The 19,985-nt window shown below is 34.0% G+C and overlaps 1 protein-coding gene across 1 annotated transcript; it reads left to right on the plus strand.

Annotated features, from left to right (window-relative positions):
- Positions 1-4,089: 4,089 nt before the first annotated feature.
- LOC125677733 (coadhesin-like) lies at positions 4,090-10,646 on the plus strand. The gene is made up of 6 exons (XM_048915893.2): positions 4,090-4,210; positions 8,224-8,320; positions 8,886-9,062; positions 9,304-9,474; positions 9,724-9,894; positions 10,533-10,646. The coding sequence occupies exons 1-6, from the start codon at positions 4,193-4,195 to the stop codon at positions 10,559-10,561; spliced, it is 663 nt and encodes a 220-aa protein (XP_048771850.1). The 5' UTR covers positions 4,090-4,192; the 3' UTR covers positions 10,562-10,646.
- Positions 10,647-19,985: the final 9,339 nt, after the last annotated feature.

Raw genomic sequence — 19,985 nt, forward strand, 5'->3', positions numbered from 1 at the left:
AACACTTGGGCATGCTTATAAATGCATGCAGTACAATAATTAAATCGATTTACGACTAAAATATATTGTTGGATCGGCACATCCGTTTTTAAGACGGTTCTGTGTAATGTACATGTCAGGTAATGCATGAAGCGGGATTACAAATTAAGATTTTAAAAAAGGAAAAAAAAGAAAAACCAAATTAGCAGTCGGTTCAAACATTGAAGACATGAGGGATATCTACATGTACGTCTGCAAGAGTACTCTGTCAGTCGGTGATTTCAGGTTCTATCAACCTTTTTTAATGATAAGATAATACCTTTTTTATGACACAATCCAATAATATCAAAAACATAACTGACTATTAAGTCAACCATTGCAGGTATTGGCTGACTATGGAGTTGCCCAATGCAGGCATTGGCCGACTATGTGTGAAGATGGTCATGTTTACAGAACTTAACTGGTTGCCTCTATCAGATTACTTTGTCTATAGAAAAGTCATTTTAGTGTATAAAGTTTTACATGGTTTAATGCCAGATTATTTAAATGTTTTTAAATATGTATCAGAAGTCAGTCAGAGGCAAACTAGAAATTCTTATTCAAATATATTGTATATACCCAGGGCAAAAACAGAATATTATAGAAGATCTTTCAGCATTTCAGGGAGCACAGTGTGGAATGCCTTGAGTCAAAATATAAGAAACTCAACGAGTGTTGCGTGTTTTAAGAGATATTATCTGGAGATTATCACCATACTTTTTAAGCTTCATTTTATATTCTATTTATCTTACATTCATAATTATTTCTTAAGTTTATATGTATTCTACTTCTTTTAATCTGTGTTTATTTTACTAATATCTGTCTGTATGTATGTTATATGCAGGACCATATTGAAAACTAGCGCTATCGCTAAATATGTAATCCTGGATGAATAAAGGCCTTATTATTATTACTATGGAGTCGCTCACTTCAGGCATTGGCCGACTATGGAGTCGCTCAATGCAGATATTGGCCGACTACGGAGTCGCTCAATGCAGCCATTGTCCGACTATAAAATGAAACAATACAGGCATTGGTAGATTATGAAAAAAAAACAAAATTAGACTACTATGGAGTCAACTAATGCAGACATATGTTGACTATGGAGTCACCCTATGCAGGTATTTGCAGACTATTGAATTGCCCAATGCGGTCATTGATCGACTATGGAGTCGTTCAATGCAGACATTGGCCGGCTATGGAGTCGCTCAATGCAGCCATTGTCCGACTATACAATGAAACAATACAGGCATTGGTAGATTATGAAGACAACCAAAACAAACCCAGAATAATGCCCGTTTTGAGAGAACGTTGGGTATGCTAACTTCTGCATTAAGACATTAACACATAAAATTGGACACTGACGAACTGCAAAAAAAAGTTGTCTAAATTAACTACATCAACGTACATATGTAAGTTTTGTTTAAGATTTCGTCAATGCAGATTTAAATATTGTAAATGTGAAAATACTTTTGTAAAAACATCCAACGCTTTGTATTTAAAAGTTGATCATTTTATCAAATCATCTATATTTTGCATATGTTTACATTGCTGAATATTTTTATTACACTTCTGCACAGTCAACCAGTTGTTTGCTATTGTATCAATAGGATATTCACAATACAAGCCTTAAAATGCGTCATTGAAATAAAAAGATAGATTGGACAAATTAAGAAATAGTTCACACTCTGTTATGTATATGATGTACATTGATCCCCTGCTATATTGCCCCCCGTTATAATGTCGCCCCCGCATATCGCCAAAAAAAATTGAAGTACCGTTTTCCTCGCTATGGAAAACATCGTCATAACGCCATCCCCCGCATACCGCCATCCGCCAACCTATTTACAGATACGATTTGGTCAATTTCCGTTATAATCACCCCCGCTAATTATCGCCAATCAACAACAGGAAACTTTCAGTGAATAGGCTTAAGCAATAATCCACCGTTAGTCCTCCAGACATCAAAGTGTGGAGGAGATAGCAAGTTATGTAACTTATAATCAACTGAGTTCAAATATACAGTATTGTTTTTGAAATCTGAGTATGGCGGACACACCGAAATCTAAGCGTGTCGGATATAAAACAAAAACTGGAAATCAGTAAATACCCCTACCATTACGAATCATTTACGACCACTGGACGCCGGGGTTATCCAGGCATTCAAAGCACATTGATGTAGTAGATAAAATTTGATTGATTTCTTATGACAGCTGTACATATACCCCTCCCCTACCTCGATATAATACCACCCCTGTTATAATGCCAAAATTGCCGAGGTACAGATGTTGGCGTTATAACGGGGGATCACTGTGTATGTATTTAGATAAATCAGAAGATATTCCATTAGCCTGTCAGTATGTAAAGAACGACCTAACAATTGGTATGAAACACATCAGACCGTATTTGACTTAATGATAGGTTGTATTGGTAAACTACAAAGTTACAAGGACCAAATAATTTGTGAAATACTTACATTAAACGGCACTGTTGAAATCATTGTAACATCAACTTGTTTGTCATTAGTCTGCTTCAATTCGAAACTGATAATACCAATAACAAGCTGATGATACCAATAACAAGCTGATAATACCAATAACAAGCTGATAATACCAATAACAAGCTGATAATACCAATAACAAGCTGATGATACCAATAACAAGCTGATGATACCAATAACAAGCTGATGATACCAATAACAAGCTGATGATACCAATAACAAGCTGATGATACCAATAACAAGCTGATGATACCAATAACAAGCTGATGATACCAATAACAAGCTGATGATACCAATAACAAGCTGATAATACCAATAACAAGCTGATAATACCAATAACAAGCTGATAATACCAATAACAAGCTGATAATACCAATAACAAGCTGATAATACCAATAACAAGCTGATAATACCAATAACAAGCTGGGAGACATAAATACCATCTACAGGTGATGATAGACTGAAAAGTTGGCGATGACGTAGCTGAAGTCATACGGTTTTACAAGTTCTTAGGTTTGCAATAATAGCCATATTCAATACAATATTTACCCACGAACTATTGTAAAAACATCCCAAATTAATGTAGCAATATTTTATTATCACTTGCATCGGTCGACAGAGGAGGCATTCTTCTTGTCATGAGCACCTGATCTCACATCCGGTATATCGATTGGTTCGTGTTTGCCCAACTTTTAGTTTTGTATTCCTTATAGGACTTATGAGATTGATCACTGATCTTTATATTTACCTTTTCATGAGGAAGACTGCAGTGTCTTTTATTTTGTGTTCATTTGTATATATCGAATGGACATACATTGTATAAATGGAAATCATTATCGTTGAATGTCGACTTGAAGGTCACATCAAGAAATGTATTCTTCTCAATTAGAAGCTTTTACATCAATTCTATCTCAAAAATATGAAAACAGGTTCGCAAATTAACCTACTTGGAATTATTTATTATAGGAATTTGAGATATATCACCGTTAGCCATCTTCATTTTCGTACATATATGCATGTGTTTCTTTAGATGGTTTAAAATTTATATTAAGGATACTCGAATCAAGCGATATTTATCTCATTAATTAATTTCAATCCTACTGAAAAACATTCCATTTGAAACTGGATCGAGTAAAGGATCAAAAGCATTCTAGAGAACAATAGAAATATTGATTGGTATCGGTGTAATCAGTCTCTGCATCCTTAATCTATAACTGATTTTAAGCCTTGTTGTTTCCAAATATTCTGAAATATAATAAATGAAAATGATTATTCGATCATGACGTTACCATTTCTATGGCTTGCGTTCGGCAAGAATTTCACTCCAACCTGTTATACCACGAAGATCGCACAGTTCTCATGTCCGCGTGTCTAGTTACCAACGCCTTATTTTATATTTTAGTATGGCTACTCTTAGCATTATGCTTCTGTTATGCTTCGGAAACTGACGTAACTTGCTTAAATTCCAACATAAATCACGCAATTGGAATGAAACTCCCTGTTTCCCCTCTTAAAAATCTAGACGGCATAGGACCGATTGCATGTTTCAAGGAATGTCAGCGTCTCAGAAATTGTCAGTCTGTGAACTATAACAGAAAGCACTTCATTTGTGATTTGATTGGTAGGAAGAAGAGCAATGTTGAGCCATTGATAAATGATGGAGATTCAATTCACATGGACCTGCCAGATATTGTAAGTAAATACAGACATATTTTGGTGATGCGCGTGCCTATGGGCGAGTAATAGCAATACAGATATAAAGAACGATGGCATTGTTCACTGATCTCGAACATTCTTATCTTTAAAAGAACCCTGAACCATGTAGTTTATTTTTTTTAAATACATATAGTTTTTCATTCCTAATTGCCTTGGTAGTTCTGGTAATTCTGATGCCGAAAGTAAAGAAAGAGTATTCTATCTTGCTGAACATCAAATCTTGAGGTTAAAGGTATTTTCTAGCTATGCTTAAAAATATGTCTCATTTAAGAATAATACAGCACTTTTCAATGTAAACTGAAGATGACGAACAGTGATCAATCTCATAACACCTACAAACAATACAAAATAGATAGTTGGGCAAACACAGACCCCTGGACACACCAGAGGTGGGATCAGGTGCATAGGAGGAGTAAGCATCCCCTGTTGACCGGTCAATATGTTTCGATTAATATAGAAAGTACTGTTTATGTTTGTTTTTTCCAAAAAGGAATAATGATATTTGTTTAATCGGAAAGAAAAACGAATATTTGTAAAGCTATTTTTCAACAGACTATTTCATTTACATGTAATTTCAATTCAAGAAATCATTTTTAACACTAATGAATCACAATACCTGATATATCCGCCCGGCAGTAAATCCGAATAGATCATATCATGTCCAGATGTGCATCTTTAGTATATGTATATATATATATGTATATTCCTCATATATTTCATATGATGGATGTTCGCTCCTCAGCATAAAAATCTTAACAACTCTTTTACAAAGCATAATATAAATATATATATATATATATATATATATATATATATATATATATATATATCACCGTTGACAATATTTGAAGCATATGTGGGGATCAGCTTGCTCATTCATAAGTCAGATAGCATTGAACAAACAAGTGAAGAAAGGATTCAGTTTTTAAACATGACTGACACACATGGACCATAAGCAAACGTTTCTAACAAAAAATATAGTTTAGGTTGAAATAAAAATGTATCTTATTAAAAGATTGTATTCAATTTTGAACCATTTTTATCGTTGTCAGTACATGTATTATTGTATAACTAAATGAGGAACCCATGTTTGAGTTTCATACATATACTTTAAACAGGTATAACAATCGTGCGACAAATACCCTATTCCAATGACAGTGACAGATTTAGAGCAGGGATGTTACGGGTGCGGCAACCCCAAAGTTGTAAGAAAAAATGTCTTTGTTTGTCATTGTGGGGTCTTTAACTCTCTCTTTCTTTCTTGTGCAGAAAAAGGTACAAACTTGGGTCACATTCACCACAGAATGATGTCTGGCAACAAAATATTGATCCCCACATGCTAGAATGCGGATTCCATTTGAAAAACCCAGTGTAACTTCACAAATGATGTCGATTTTAACATATGAACAACAATTTGATAATTCCTCTGCTTAGCGTCGTAAGATAAATATATTGTTATATAACTATGTATAAGTGAATAGATTACACGAAACATTTATTTGCTTTTTATTAATAACACTAAAATCTCTTTTTCCTTAACCATACGGAGCATTTCTGAATTCTATTGTTTATGAAACATTGCTGATTCGAATAAACATACACTTGCACAAGTTGATTAACTTGATGAACATATGTTCATAAGTTAATAAAAATATGTTTATGATTAGGGACTACTCTGCTAGGCTTTATCTGTAACTAGAAGTTGTTACATCAAGCCCCGATGCAATCGGAACATTGTTGAAATTTTTCTCAACTTTACGGAAAACACCGATCGATGTTCCGATTGCCTCTGGTGAAAACGTGCATTTATGCATGCGCAAGTTGGCCTCCCCATAGCATCCGATTTAACCTCGTTTTTTATATTTTATGCTTGGAACTCAGGGTAAAGGCAATGACAAACAGAAATCACTCTTTAAAAAATCCTATAAAGGATATAGAAACTTTACCTCAATGACTGGTTACACACAACTTTGGAAAGGCGGTTGGATTATACGTTGTCTTACCAAATTCGAAATTAAAGTCAAGATGGTTTCATTTACATTTGTAACAACGAACTTTGATAAACAAAGAAAATTCTGGAACAAGCTATGAAAGTGACCCGTTTACATTTTACTGACATTGAATTGTAGCTGATTCAAATTTTCAATTTAATCTCCATGGTAAATGCATTAAACTAGAAAGTAATGAAAAAAGATGACAGAAATATTCAATATTATTGTATTTGTTTGCTTTGTTATGTAGCAGTTGTGACTTCTATGAACTTGGAAACTCAATGAATTTTAAACCTTAAATGTTGCTATACAACAAAAAATCCAAATACTTATTTTCTAACGCATAGAACTAGCATTTTGAATTGTCAAAGAAATTGTTGAGATAGAGATCTAAAAGCGTATTTTTTGGAGATGTGAAGTTAAACATCTTTTTTTCAAAATAATATTTCTACAGTTAAAATAAAATCTATCCAAGGCATAGAATATTATTCTCATTGGTAGAATATTATATATATATATATATATAAATGATGGATATATTTTTTCCTTGATGAGAAAGGAAAATAAACCAAAAGCACCATAAAAGAAGAAATTGCACTTTCATCGACTTCACAAAATTCATCTGCGGCAAAATGTACATGTAACTATCGTTAACTCGAAGTTCAAGTGACCTTTAAAACATTAGAGAGATCAAGAGTTCAAGAGATTAAAATTCGGAAATTGAAGGTTCGACCATATGGTTCAGATTTTAAAGTAACCGGAAATGTTTACCAGCAATATAATGGGATCTTATTGTCAGATAGTTCATTTGATTTCAAAATATAGAACATTATTTTGCATTAGTAAAACAATTTCAAAGTGGATGTATTTATTTGTCAAGATAGCCGTACAAAACTAATTTCCGATAAAGCTTTACTGTCGGTAACTAAACAGAACACATTTTTTGTCGTTTTACACAAAGCAAAACTTCTGATAAATGAGTAAAACGATGTTTGTGATGTTAGTGTACAAAACAGTCAACACCATCGCTCCATCCTATCTGCAGAAACTCATAACACCTTATGATCCCTCCAGAACTCTGCAGTCCAGTAATCAGAGCCTACTACAAGTGCCATTTACCACCTCATCCGTGATTCTAACTCGAGCTTTTAGTGTAGCTGGCCCTAAACTGTGGAATGCATTACCATATGATATCAGAACTGCTGCTAGTCTCTGTATCTTCAAACCTAAACTAAAGACGCATCTGTTTAAAATTCATTACAACTAGTCTGTGCAGATGAAATCTAAGTCAATATTACTATGTTGTGCAATCATTCTTATCTTCACCTACATGTACTAGTCATTTGTTGTTATGCAACCTATTTTACTTATTTTATTGTTAATTAAATATCATTTAGAGCAATATGGATTTTACCCTTTACAAAATTATTTCATTATTATTATTATTAATTGATCATTTCTTATTTTTGAGTAATGTTACACAAAGAACAAATTCGAGAAATTTTACAGTCTGTAGATCTCTAGATTATTGTCGTTAACAAGTCAAAACAAATTACAGATTTTATTCATAGTCAGATTATATACCAATTTTAATCATCACGAGACACTAGTGTAGGGTGAAAACAGATCAATTAAGCAATTATAAATCAAATGTCCACCCTCTCTAAAAAGCTGAGGCGATGTATCACCTATGTAAACACCTAATTGTCACGACGACGCTATCCTCCGACATTCAACAAAATCCAGGTAAGGTCCAAGAGCTTGGGTAAAGGTGTATGTACGTTACTACAACTTTGAAAGATCGAGAGTGAAAAACAATGAAATATGTTTTACGGTACCCAAATTCACATCGAGAGATCGAACGTTCGAGGAACTGAGAGTCACCTGCATTTTCTTCCAAAAATTTCGTTTAGTTGAAATGTCAGATGATTATTATAAGTTAGAGCGCAAATTGCGGATGGAAAACAATAATGTTTCTCTCTCTCTTTGCATGATCAGGTTGATTCGAAAGACAAAATATGTGGAGACAAAACGTGCAACAACGACTCCACCTGTATACATACTCTCTTCAATTTGAGTGTGTGCATCGCAACAGGTATGCTATTGGTACCGTATAAGTTTTACATTAATTAACTTTTCTTTGGATCCATCTACACGTATGTATGTATGTATGTATGTATACACATCAAAGGCGATTGTAAATAAGTCGCATTGCGGGAGTTTTAAACCCCATTGGATATTATTTTCCACAAAGGTCATTTCTGCTATGTTGGAGGATTCAATCCCACACCAGGCAGAAAAGATTTGACCTTTGATGGCATCTCGCTTGAAAATATGCTGGATGCTTCACTGCGTGTTGCTTTTGATTTTCCGCATTCGATATAGTATGACATGATTGCTTAGTATATACATTGCAGGTTCTAATGTTTCAAGTATACAGAATACATCTTTTTCAGTAATGAAAAAAAAAATTAATTGTTGTTTCTGATAAATCTTATCTATGATAGAGTTAAATATGTTTGCAACACTTCAAAATTTGATAATGACTGATGTTGATGTTTGAAGAGAGTGGACTTCTATGTGAGAAAATGGTATTACTAAATAATTACAACGTGAGGTCCTGTTGATTGTAGTAATAACATGAATGACTCTTTTCGTAGAATGTGCTGAACCTCTCCCGACGTTAAAGAACGGAGTTGTTGCCAGACAAACATATTCTCCAATATCGGCAACGTTTGCCTGCAGCCCTGGATATACATCAGTAGGTACAATTAACACCATTTACTGCCGCCCGGGAGGGAAGTGGTCCTCGCTATCCTACAACTGTCAGGCCCCGGGTAAGAACTAGTTACAGAATCGGTATCAAAGAAAACAATGTAAGTACGTGATTGTTGTTTTTCAGTAATTTTAGACACATGATGCGATTGTGGCCACTTAGCTTCATATTTTCGATTGAATGTACAATTTGATAAATGTGCACATAGACACATAGACAATACAAATGTCTTGCAAAACAAGTAGTCGTTATATGAAATATAATTTGGCAATATGATTTGGCCTCCATTTATAAACTTTCAGTGGATGGAGGATGGGGTAGATGGAGTGGATGGGGATTTTGTTCGAAATCTTGTGATGGTGGAACTAAACTCCGAACTCGCAGTTGCAGCAGTCCTGTCCCACGTTATGGAGGACGTTACTGCAGTGGTCAATCAGAAAATAGTGTTCTCTGCAATACCAACAGCTGTCCAAGTACGTATCTACACGCAGATATATATATATATATATATATATAGAGAGAGAGAGAGAGAGAGAGAGAGAGAGAGAGAGAGAGGGGGGGGGTAAATATGTGTTTTATCTATATACATGTATGATATTTGCTTATTTAAAGCATGGGCATGATATCCATTGTGCATAATATGCAATAACTAATTGCATGATGCAATGTATTTTGTAAAATATGCCTCGTTGGTCTCTAATTGCATTAATCAATTATTTAAGTTGATGGAGGCTGGGGTAATTGGGGAAGCTGGTCATCATGCACAAAAACCTGCAACACTGGCACCCAAAGCAGGGACAGAAGTTGTGACAACCCTTATCCGATGCATGGAGGGGCGACCTGTAGTGGTCCTTCAAGGGCGTCTAGGGACTGTAACACTGACAATTGTCCAGGTAATGTTGGCACAACACAAGTTAATCAAAAATTAGAAAAACAGAGAGAGAGAGAGAGAGAGAGAGAGACAGAGAGAGAGAGAGAGAGAGAGAGAGAGAGAGAGAGAGCGTCAATAAAGACGGTAGGGAAAATCCTATTTCATTTGATATCTTTATTCTATAAAACGAATTTCAAAATCGAAGATCTTTTATGTCGGATCCAACCTATTTGTATGCCACGACGTTAATAACCTTTCTTTCTCAGAAATTGCCTGAATCTAACATATATCAAATGGTACAGTATACCCCCTTAATACCTTAATCTGAGGCAGCTGGATATATTTACTTTTAAATGTGTGCTTATTGATGCTGATGCTAACTACTGATTGCTGGAAATGGATACTAAGAGTTTTGAATTCCATATTTAGTGCAAGCCATTTGTTTGCTTTTCTTGTATTTATTTTATATAAGGATTGTGTGCGATTGTTATGGGCGTACATTTAAAATCATCTACAACATCATAGCCCACACACATGTCTTTTATTCACGTTTTATGCAAGCAAATGTTACTTTTAAAAATGTTATGTCTAACAAAGTACATTTATGCAAACATTTATTTAGAAATACAATACATAAAACATTGTCTTGTTTCTTTATAGGATGGCTTTTGGGGAGGAAAAAGAAATAGTGATGGTATCGAAAAATGTTTTCTTCCATGAAATGGTTGACATTTTCCATTCTACCAAACAGAATAAAAATGTCATATTCAGTACCAGCGATTTGCCTTTCTTTTGTTTAATTTGTTTGGTTTTAGAAAGATTATGCTTAATGTTGACTGTGTACCTTGTTCAAGGGAATGTTACTTTTTTAGAATACGCAACATTTTAAACAATTCTTAAATAGTACATCTACACAAACATTTATTTTAAAACACATCAAGATATAGGGCTCACGGCGGGTGTGACCTGTCGACAGGAATGTTTACTCCTCCATGGCACCTGATCTCACCTCACGTATATCCAGGGGTTCGTGTTTGCCCAACTGTCTATTTTGTATTGTTTATAGGAGTTATGAGAATGTAACAACGTTGTCTTCGTTTGTAAGGCTCATTATTACAACTCTATTTTAAACGAACTTGGCATTAATTCCACTTTTGGTAATTGTACTTAGACTTCAACTGCCATTCAAAAGATGAAATTCTTCAAAACCATGCTTCAGTCTTAGACACATTTTATACCCCAGTCAGTGGGTCGGATGAATATGAGTTATCATACCTATACATGATTCATGAACTTTATGAAAACCCTTACAAACAAAAATGCATTGCTGGATCCAGTAAATGCTCTACCAAGCCCCTCTCTTTGCTCCTCATAAAATAATAACAGTTATGAACGAGAAAATTCAAACTTACTGTGCGACTACCTATGCCAAAAGTGGTGGAAATCAAATCAAAAATCTAAAGGACTTTCATCTACTTTGAAATCGCAAAACTTTTCGCAAATCACCAACATCGAAACTTATGACTTTTCAACACTTTACACGACCATTCCTCGCGATAAATTAAAGAGTATAATTTTTGACATCATAGACAGTTGCTTCTTCAACAAAATAGGAAACCGCAATTATTCATATCTAGTGGTCAGTCATTCAAAAAATTTACTTTGTTAAACGCGACTCAGATACTCTGAAGTTGAAATAGAAATGTATTGGAGTTCCTATGTGCCAATATCTTCGTAGTCTTCGGTGAATAGGTCTTCCAAGTTGATGGTGCAGGAGTTTCAACAATATCATTTAAAGTCACAATTTTGCAAATGCTATGGTCGTTATAAAGATCTAGTTTGCCGATACAATCTATCATTGGGTCAAATGTTGTCTGACGTGTTTCATTCTGATTGTTAGTTCGTTCTTGTCACACTGATTTTGACTACCCAATGATGTTTGTGCTTCATATAGAAAAATTAAATTCAATGATATGAATTAGGCCTAACATAGTTTACATCGTTGTTTGTGGTTACCCTTCTCTCCTTGTTTAGTTCTGATATACACTGCTTATAACCTGATTTTATATACAAAAAGTATACTTTTGAATAAAAGCCAATAGTTGGCATTAATTTCCTTTTTCTACTTACTGCTAGAGAGTCTTTCTCCGCTCTCCCTGACATGATTGATTGTCTGCTAGTACGCACACGTGTTATGAATCTTCTTAGTTACACCGATACTTTAATTACACAGACTTTATCAACAGCAAGTAACAGGTGTGTAAATTACATCGACGGATATAATGACAAAGCGGTTTTGCAAGCTGTTTTCTCCTCGAGCGAGAAATGTAATTCAAAATAATTTTACGTCATATTTGGTATGATAAATTTTACAGATTAAGGTCAGGTCATACACTAGAACCTACCACTATAAAGTCCATATAATCTCTGATATACTATAAAACCAGCTTTCTCAGATTGTGTCAAAACCGTGTGATTTAATTATAAATATGACGAGTTCTTAAAACATTTTAGTCTTAGTTATAATATCTTTTGTAAAACAGGATCTAGACCTATAGCAGCGATTTTGTGGGATAGGTGGGGATATCCAAGAAACAAAAATCTGTATAAAACATAGACCCCAACCCTTTTTTTACCATACGTTAATCATATGTTCAAATTTTCATATGTTGACCATATGTTAAACATATCAATTTTTCAGCTTTTGTTAATCATATTTTTGAAGTTTGCAGTATGTTAAAATATGTTTCAAACATACGTAAAACATATGTTCAAAACATATGATCACCATATGATGATAAAATCATAGATTTAACATATGTTAAACATTAACATATGTTTAACATATGAATATCCAATCATATGTTAAACATATATTGCAATTTTACCTGTGTATGATAAATGAATTTCAACTCAATAAATCTTAAATCCAAAGGAGGACGTAAATATCAAGCTGTATCAATAAATGGACAGTGGAACTCATTTAACACGTGTGATCATATATAATGTAACACACATTGTATTTTAATCAAATTATGTTTCAGGTGTGATTTTTATTTCGCAATCAAATTGAGATTAGTTTTGGCCTATACGGACGTGCATGTAACACTACACAACCGAATATCTTTGTGGTTTAGAACCGGCCAACTCTGGAATGGAGAAATATGTACTCCCATTTTTCTGTCAGACTCATATACGTGTGTAGAAAAGCAGTAACCTTCAAAGCATAGTTCTATTGCAACAATTCAAATATAAGGATTATATGGTTAATTCATGATATTTATCTGGCACAATTCAAGCAATTTTTTGCAAATCGTTCAGTGTTATAGACGAATGACTGTCACCAAATAATTATTTAAACCTTACATGAAGAAGAAAAAGAAGCACTGATTGTGTACTGTCTAGCCGTCATGAAAATGCACAAGAGATGATTAAAATGAATGAATCTGCGTATCATCAAGTAAATAAAACCCACAGAATGGGTCACACTAAGAGGACGTTAAATGTTCTCTGCAACGTTTGAGTTGGTGTTGATCAAATGAATCATGTTTTTGATGATTGTCTTTATACCTTTGTACTTTTGATTGAACATGGGAAATGTTTTTATCATGTATCACGAGTTCATCTCGTACGCGCCGGAACATCTACCTATCGAATGTTAAACTTGGAAACCTTTAATTAGTGCGAAATCGTGTATCCTATTTGGAGGATGTCTTTAAGTAGTTGTCAGTGTTTTAGAAAAAAGATGCAAATCTTAACAAACAATCGAGTTCAATATATATGATATAATCGATAATAATTTTCTGATTGAATAATTTCTAGCTTCTTGATTGATTGAGATTCAATGAACTTGCAAATTGAACTCCTTCCTCCCCGTGTGTGTTTAATGTTAATGTGAATTGGGCATGTCTTAGGACAATGGATCGGTTAATATTGCACTCTAGCTATAAAGAGATGGTCGAATAGGCATTGGTTTATAAGCTCCGGTTTCTATGTTTGACATTAATTTATCATGATCAGACACTTTTTTCTGTTAACCCCGAACTGCACTAGTGAATTGTTGGAATCTGTTTCCACAGGGATTACCAAAACCAATATATGAAGGCTTCAAAGAATTCAAAATATGGCGGCAAAAAATCGCTATTTCAAGTAAAAAGCACCAACCCATTTCTTTAGAAAATCTCTCCATTCACTACCAGCTGAATATCGTGCACATTGCATGGTTCTTCCCTAGATTATACCCTGCCATCGTACCTTAAAAATCCTCAACCATAAAGCACCAAGGATGATATGTTCAGCGGAGTCAATGCTGCTCGTGAAACTTCGCATGCACTCGTACATGTCCGGTATTTTACGCGTCGTTTACGCCATACTGCAGCGTCACTCTGCAATAATCTACCGTAAAGTCTCTTATTTCTATAAATTACAAGAAAATATTTCATGATAACATAGTGTACACACGTAACGTTAATTTGTATTGAATAACTTTCTACCTGGACTATACATGTAGTTATGCAGTTTTTTTTAGATCGTTTCAGTCTCTTTACATTTATTTTAACATTTTTGTCTGATTAAGTCACATATTCAGTTATTTAGTCCTTTCTCTACCGGCACATTCTAATGCTTTTTAAAAACAAAATCACAATATTTTCTTTTTAAAACGATTACAATGTATCCCGACTTGGGGTAGGCATATTGCAAATAATTTTATTAGGAATCCGACAGGAAACAATTTATTGTTAAGTTTATCATGCTATCCCATGACCTCAAAGAGGTCTACGGGGCAAAGATCGTATAAGTGTATATTTCTTCAATCCTTTTCTTTCTGAAAAATATGTAATGCAAGGGGAAGGTAACGAACAGTAATATGATCCCTCTCATTAGATTAAAGACAAAAATAGAAAATTCTAAATGTATTACCTGATGTGTCTTGAAATACCATAGAAACATCACCATCAAATTAGTCACTTTTATAGACAAATAAATATTTTGTTGATAAGTTGCAACACTCATAGTACAATTTTGAAAATAATTTGCTTTTGTGCAGCCATTCGCCACGATTTAAACGTAGCATATCATGATGATTAGTAAATGTCACGTAATCTTAAGATATAATCTTTTAATGTATCTTAATCAATTCAAAAGCTTCTATGAAAATTGTGATAAACATAATAAAAAGAATTAAAGGCCGGTATCGTAGCATAAATATGAAACACGTCAGACAGCATTTGACCCATCGATAGGTTGTATTCACAAACTAGATCGTTATAACGACCATATATTTTGCAAATTGCTGACTTTAAACGAAACTGTTGAAACCCCTGAACCATCAAATTGTTTGTCAGTAGCCTGTCTCTATTTAGAAACTTATCATACGCAGAATAACTTCTTACACATCGAATCAGTTGAGATATAGACGCACCATAGGCAGGCGATAATTTGATATTTCTACATAGATACGGCAAGTTGACGATGGAGAAGATGAAATAATCCCATGTGTCAAAAAGTTGAGTTGTTAGTTTGCCGTTACTATATATGAAGCAGACTCTGTGGTGTCATGTATTTTAAGTTCACAAGGAATCATATGATTGATAGATATTGCTAATAGATAAAACGTAATTTAGATTAATTTCTCTAAATCATATTGAAGGCCACAACACGAAATTGTTTCTTCTCACGTAGATTTTGTTAACTACACTCTGCTTCATAAGAATATAAATGCAGGTCAGCGAACAAAGGAGCACAATTGGTGCCAATGGCAATTCCAACAGACTGTTAGAAGACTTGATGACTGAAGACTACGAAAATATTGTCCAAGATAAAAGACAAGTAGAAGATCATTTCTCATATAAATAAATGACCCATGTATTGTACATCTTGCGAATTCTCACAAAAATTCAGTCTACACATATGCACACGTAAAATATCACGACTGTGTCATCCGTGTCCTGGGAAAGAATGTTTCAAAGCTTAAAGTATTTCTCGGCATATTGTTGGTCACTCCATGATGTAAAAGCATTGTCCAAAGCTTGACATACATCTTTCTTCCCGTGTTTTGAGTCCCAAGATGAGATTGTGTGAATGGCTTCTTTACCCACCATAACTGTCTGTCGTTGTTATCTGTTATGCATACATAGCTTGCAGAGGCTAAATGGGCATTTGTTTCTCAGTGTCTTGAAGGATGATAAATCTTCCTTCATCATTAATATTTACACTGCATTCAATTTCCAAATATCCAGTAATTTCTATATTTGTTTGCACCTCATTGTCCACACATTGTGATGGTGCACATGCGTTGATGGTTTTACTGCCAAATTCCTCTTCCTGTGATAACTTGAGGGTGAAAACTCCAAACACTGTGCAAGAACTAATGTTTTATAACTTATATTTGCTTTTCACTATCATCCAAGATTTATTTTCTGGTTTCCCCCATTTGGTCACAAAAGGTTGTAACACATGTTCTCTAAATGATAACAGAATATATTACTATATGTGATGCAGAGTTGTGAAGTCTAAAAAAGGAGAATTTTATTAATATTATTTCAAACACTGGTCACTCATTTATTCTATAGTTCATCTGTTATCAGCATGCAGGAATTTAGTTTTACTTTGGCTGCAGCAATAAGTACCGCCCAACACCAAATATGTGTAATTGCACTATGACCGGATTTTCAAGTAGTTCAACATCGGTTTTTAAGGTCAAAGGTCAGCAAAGTCAAGATTCATACTTTCTCACATGTCCATAAATTTTTAAATGTATGATGTTCTGCCCATATGTTCCACTAAATTTAACATATATTGCAACATTAAAACAAAGAGTTTTCAAGGTCATTACATTTTCCCCTTTAATCACCACTTTAAACGAATTAAAGCCGCAATCATGAGAACAGAAAATAAAAACTAGAGAACGATATAAATCAGTGCTTGTAATGGTTAAAGAACAGCCCCACGTCGACTTATTGACAGGTAAATTAGATCATATGACCAAATGATAGATTGTATTGACGAACTAGATCGTTATAATGACCATATTTGCAACATACTGACTTTAAACGAGACTTTTGAAACCCCTGTAGCTTCACCTTATTTGTCAGAAGCTTTCCTAGATTTAACACCTGGGAAGATCCAGAATGTGCCCTTGCAAATCAAACACTTGTACAGATACAGTACAATATGCAGGTGATAGTGGAATAGTGCTTCATTGGCAAGTTTCTCAACTGATTCACCACGCAAAATAGTTTTCTGTTGGGGATTCAACAGTTTCATTTGAAATCGGCATTTCGCAAATTTCATGATCATTATAAAGATTTAATTTACCAATGCAACCTGACACTGGGTGAATTGCTGTCTGACGTGTTTATGCCAATTACAAAGACTTTTAAGAACTTGTGCTCAATCCTGTTGACAATAAAATATGTTCAAATCAAACCAATTGTAAGGACGTTCTTATTTCCATTATGAACTCAGTTCACATTATCAAATAATAGGCACATGGCGATTGTGACCGATCGACATGGGATGCTAAGTGAATCGACTCTGGTTTGACTAGGGAGCGGTGTATCATCTAATCGTAAATTAAAAGTCCCTACAGGAGCTATGAGATGGATCGCTGTTCGATATGATTGAAAATCTTCATGCTTTTCCTCGTGGTGAATATTTGCCATGGAAAAAAAAACGTTTTATACTCATAAAAATTGTCTGATACTTTCAAATTCAAAGCAGTCAGATTTTGTCATAGTCAAGCTTCCATATTTATATAGTAATACTCTATTATCGCCTGCTTCAGTACTGTAGAACAGGAGCTACAAATGATAACTATGTAAATAGAGACAGACGACAGGCAAATAAGTTGATGTTACAGTTAAACAGTTTCGTTTAGAGTAAGTATTTCACAAACTTTATAGTCAATCTGTTTGACCTAGTTTGAATTTTGAATAATATGAATTTGAGATATATCACTGTTTCCTATCTTTATTTTTTTTTCATGTATTTCTTTAGATATTTTATAATCAAAACAAAATAAACTTGAATTAAGCAATATTTATCTCATTAATTAATTTCAATCCTACTCAAAAACATTCTATTTGAAATTTGATCGATTAAAAGATCAAACGCAGTACATACAGCAGTAAAAATATTGATTTACATCGATGTAATAAGTGTCTGCATCCTTAATCTAAAACTAATTAACAACCTTCTTGTTTCCAAATGTTTTTCACTCTAACAAATGAAAATGATTATTCGATCATGATGATACCATTTTCATAGTAGAATTTCATTCTAACGAGTTTTATCACGAAGATTGCACCATTATCATGTCCGCGTGTCTAGTCACCAACGCCTTATTTTATATTTTGATATGGCTACTCTTAAAATTATCCTTCTGCTATGCTTCGGAAACTGAGGGCACTTGCTTAAAACTCAACATAAGTCGTGTAATTGGAAAGAAACTGCCCGTTTTCCCTCTTAAAAGTATAGACGGCATAGGACAGGCTACATGCTTCAGGGAATGCCAGCGTCTCAGAGATTGTCTCTCTGCCAATTATAACAGAAAGCATTTCATTTGTGAGTTGATTGGTCAGAAGAAGAGTAATATTGAGCCACTGATAAGTGATGGAAATTTCATCCACATGGACCTGCCAGATATTGTAAGTAAATATTGTTTTGTAATATGTGTGCATGTAAGTGAGAAACTCATGTCTATAAAGGTACATATTAGAATGATACACGAATGCTATGTGAATAATAATAAAAATATTACCTTTTACCCTTTAACGCCCAAATATGCTTTTTGACGCCTTTTAAATATCGACAGGATTAAATTGGTGGCGTTTTGTTAATAATTGGCATATAATGAAACAAATTATGTTTTCAAAACGTATAGTTTTTCTGTGCGATGTTGGGAACTCGTCGAAAACATGCATTCAAAATCGCACATTTTTGCAGGAAAGTTAGAAAATTAGCCGAAATGACAAAAATTGTATTATTTTCTATTAGTGTACAGTGTATCTTGTCTTTAAAACACAATAATTAAAAACGTATATCATATTCTAAAAGCTTGAAACATTTGCTACATTTCTTCTTCCGGTCATATTTAGGTATGGGCAAGTGTTATACGCGTATTAATGCATTTTACAAGTTGAAAACGAGAACAATGCACTTTGACTTCATTTGAGATTAGTGTGTATAACTAGATTTATCTGGAAAAAGCAAACAAATCCAAATCGGTAAATCTGTGACTGAATGTTTGTTAAATGCATTTGAACTACTGTTTTAAAACCTGAATATATTCAATTCCCTATTAAAGCGTGTCAGCCTGGAGCCCAAATATATGTCCGTGAGAAATGGCTAGTGAGCACGGAATTTGTATTTTATCTCTCTATGGTTTTGAGGTATTATACAATCTTAAAAGAATAAAGTTTTGTTTACATTTGAGTGTATGTACGAGTATATGATAACAAATAATCATACAATCTAATTAAATATGTGCTGATCAACATTCAATACGTGTGATGTATATGACGAAAATTATGAAAAACAAATAGTTTGGGGATTGGTGGGCTATTTGCATTGTCATAGCAACCGTTGCACTACATTTCAGTAGCTAAAATGTGTTCAAGATTTTTCCTTTCAGAATATTTATAAGTTAGATGAAGAAAATATGACGAGAATTTTTTTTTCCACTTTAGTTGGCGAAGCCATTGTCTATGCTGTCAAAAAGTCTAGTCTTTAATTTATCGTGAAGAATCATTGAGTAAAGTGTTGACAAGTCATATGTTTTATGTTATTGATTTGAGAGAAAAATGCGATTTCGAATTTATTAAAAGTTCTTTAGAATTATTTAGAATCCACATTTGATTTACACCACTTATGGCATATGTAGTCGCACAGTAAGTTTGAATGTTCACCTTCACAGCTGTTAACATTTTCGTGAGGAGCAAAGATAGGGACTTGGAAGAGCACTTACTGGATCCAGCAATGTATCTTTGTTTGTGAGGGTTTTTATGTAGTTTAGGAATCTAGTATAGGTACGGTAACTCACATTCATCTGACCCATCGACTGGGATATCAAATGTGTCTAAAACTGAAGAATGGGTTTAAACAATTTCATCT

The sequence above is a fragment of the Ostrea edulis genome, chromosome 3 (genome assembly GCF_947568905.1).
Source record: "Ostrea edulis chromosome 3, xbOstEdul1.1, whole genome shotgun sequence".
Taxonomy (NCBI): Eukaryota; Metazoa; Mollusca; class Bivalvia; order Ostreida; family Ostreidae; genus Ostrea; species Ostrea edulis.